Source organism: Lipotes vexillifer, unplaced genomic scaffold (genome assembly GCF_000442215.2).
Source record: "Lipotes vexillifer unplaced genomic scaffold, Lipotes_vexillifer_v1.1 scaffold496, whole genome shotgun sequence".
NCBI classification, from domain to species: domain Eukaryota; kingdom Metazoa; phylum Chordata; class Mammalia; order Artiodactyla; family Lipotidae; genus Lipotes; species Lipotes vexillifer.
Genome location: NW_006786690.1, coordinates 7,211,157 through 7,213,064, shown reverse-complemented (window position 1 = coordinate 7,213,064; position 1,908 = coordinate 7,211,157). Strand labels below are relative to the sequence as shown.

The window sequence follows — 1,908 nt, the reverse complement described above, 5'->3', positions numbered from 1 at the left end:
CTTGAATATAACCAGTAGATGAATAGGAGTCATTGACAGCTTCTAATCAGAGGAATAATAGAGTCAAAACTGTATTTGTTGGTAGGATGGAGGATGGAAACGGGAAGGGAAAACTAAAGGACACCAGCAAAGAGGCTGAATTATGAATAGGAAGCTTGATCTGGAGATAGAATTTGGCACTGTTTGCAATTACTCAGGGAGAGTATGTAAAGAGGATTGATGGAACCCAGCGAACCAAGACTCTTAACTAGCTGCAGAGAAAAACAGCCCTGGATGGACCCCGTAAGGAGAAGAGTCAGAAGAGGTTAATTAGGAAAGACTGGTGTCCTGGGAGTCAAACGAATAAAGAGAAGGCGGAGACAAGGAGGATCAGGAAAGAGAGAGCAGTTGTGTCCAATGTTGTACAGAGATCAAAAAACGTCCACTTTATTTGGCAATAGGTGACTTTAAAAAAATATATTTATTTACTTATTTAGGCTGCGCCGGGTCTTAGTTGCTGCACGCGGGATCTTCCTTGCTGCATGAGGGATCTTTCCTTTTTAGTTGTTGCAGGAAGATTCTTAGTTGCGGCATGTACGTGGGATCTAGCTCCCCGGTCAGGGATCGAACCCCGCCCCCTGCAATGGAAGCGCGTCGTCTTACCCACTGGACCACCAGGGAAGTCCCCGCAATAGGTGACGTTTGCCAGAGCAATTTCAGTGTTGGTGGTGAAGGAGGGAGTTCCACTGCAATAAATGAGTGAATGGGGGAGGAGAAAAAGCCAAGATGAGTAAATGAATGAATAGATCCAGCGCTATGCCCTCACTTGCCCTGGGAATTTCCAAGGCCAACGTCGGGAGTTGCTGTTGTGGAAGGACCTTCCAGACAAGGGCTCTGGATGCCGCCTAGGAAACCTGTCTGCCTCGCAACCCTTAGGTAGGCGCGGCTCCAAGGTCAGGGTCACCTCTGGCCTCCAGGCAACCCGTCACCTTGACGACCAACTGAAAAAAACCGGAAAGTACGGAAGCTGTCAGATCATCTCGCGATATCTGGCGGGCCGTCGTCGGCCTTCCGGGCTTGGGAACGGAGGCGGCTCTCGCGATAGTTGCCTGGGGTTTGAGCGCGGGGCCGGACGGTCCGGAAAGCTGGAACTGCGGGTGGGGAACATGTCGGATTCGGAGCTCGGCAGGAAGTGGGACCGGTGCTTGGCGGATGCCGTCGTGAAGATAGGTAAGGGGTTCCTCGTCTCCGGCAGGCCCCACCCGTAGCCGATAAGTTGGCTCAAGGCTCCGCTGACCCGGAGGGCGGAGGAGAAGCCCCGGGAGAGGTCAGGCCGTTCGGCCTGTTCCAGCCCCTCAGGCCAGGGAGAGCTGCCCGGGTCCGGGCGGGAGGTCACTACGGCGGCTGGGGACGCGGGCTCCAGGAGCCTGGGCGGCTGCCCGAGGTGGGAGGGGTGGAGAGGCAGCCCCGAGGAGGTGGGGGTCGGGTTGGCAGGTGGCAGGAGAGTTGGGGAGCTCTGCGAGTTGAAGCAGGATGCAGGGCGCAACCTTGGGCTGGAGGCTGGAAATTCTCCTCACTCGTGTCACATCTCTCGCACGGTGCGTGCAGCTTGGCCTGGAGGCCACATTCTTCCTCTGCTTAATCAAAAGTGCCCTCTAAGAAGGTCGTCGGGAGCATTTTATAGATACTGTCAGGCGTTAACGTGAGTTGTTGTCATTCCCGACTTGTAACCTGGTTTATAGGCATCAGAGTAGTCTGGGGCCTGAAATCCGAGACATAGTGATGGTGATCTGGAATTAGAATTGCCTTGGAAAGTAAGATAGTGATTGGTAACTTTTCAGCCCTTAGTGTAACTCGGCGTAGCCTTTTAACACGTGCTCAGGGACGACACAAAAATTATGAAGTCACTGCTTGAAGGGGAGAGGGAAA

At 53.6% G+C, this 1,908-nt stretch overlaps 1 protein-coding gene across 1 annotated transcript in view; it reads left to right on the top strand.

The window, feature by feature from the left end:
• The first annotated feature begins 1,124 nt into the window (after positions 1-1,124).
• Positions 1,125-1,908, top strand: part of MICOS10 (mitochondrial contact site and cristae organizing system subunit 10) — a 35,442-nt gene continuing 34,658 nt past the window's right edge. The window contains exon 1 of the mRNA XM_007459315.1: positions 1,125-1,209. Coding sequence (XP_007459377.1) covers positions 1,146-1,209 — 64 coding nt within the window. The 5' untranslated portion in view covers positions 1,125-1,145. The remainder of the gene's footprint in view (positions 1,210-1,908) is intronic.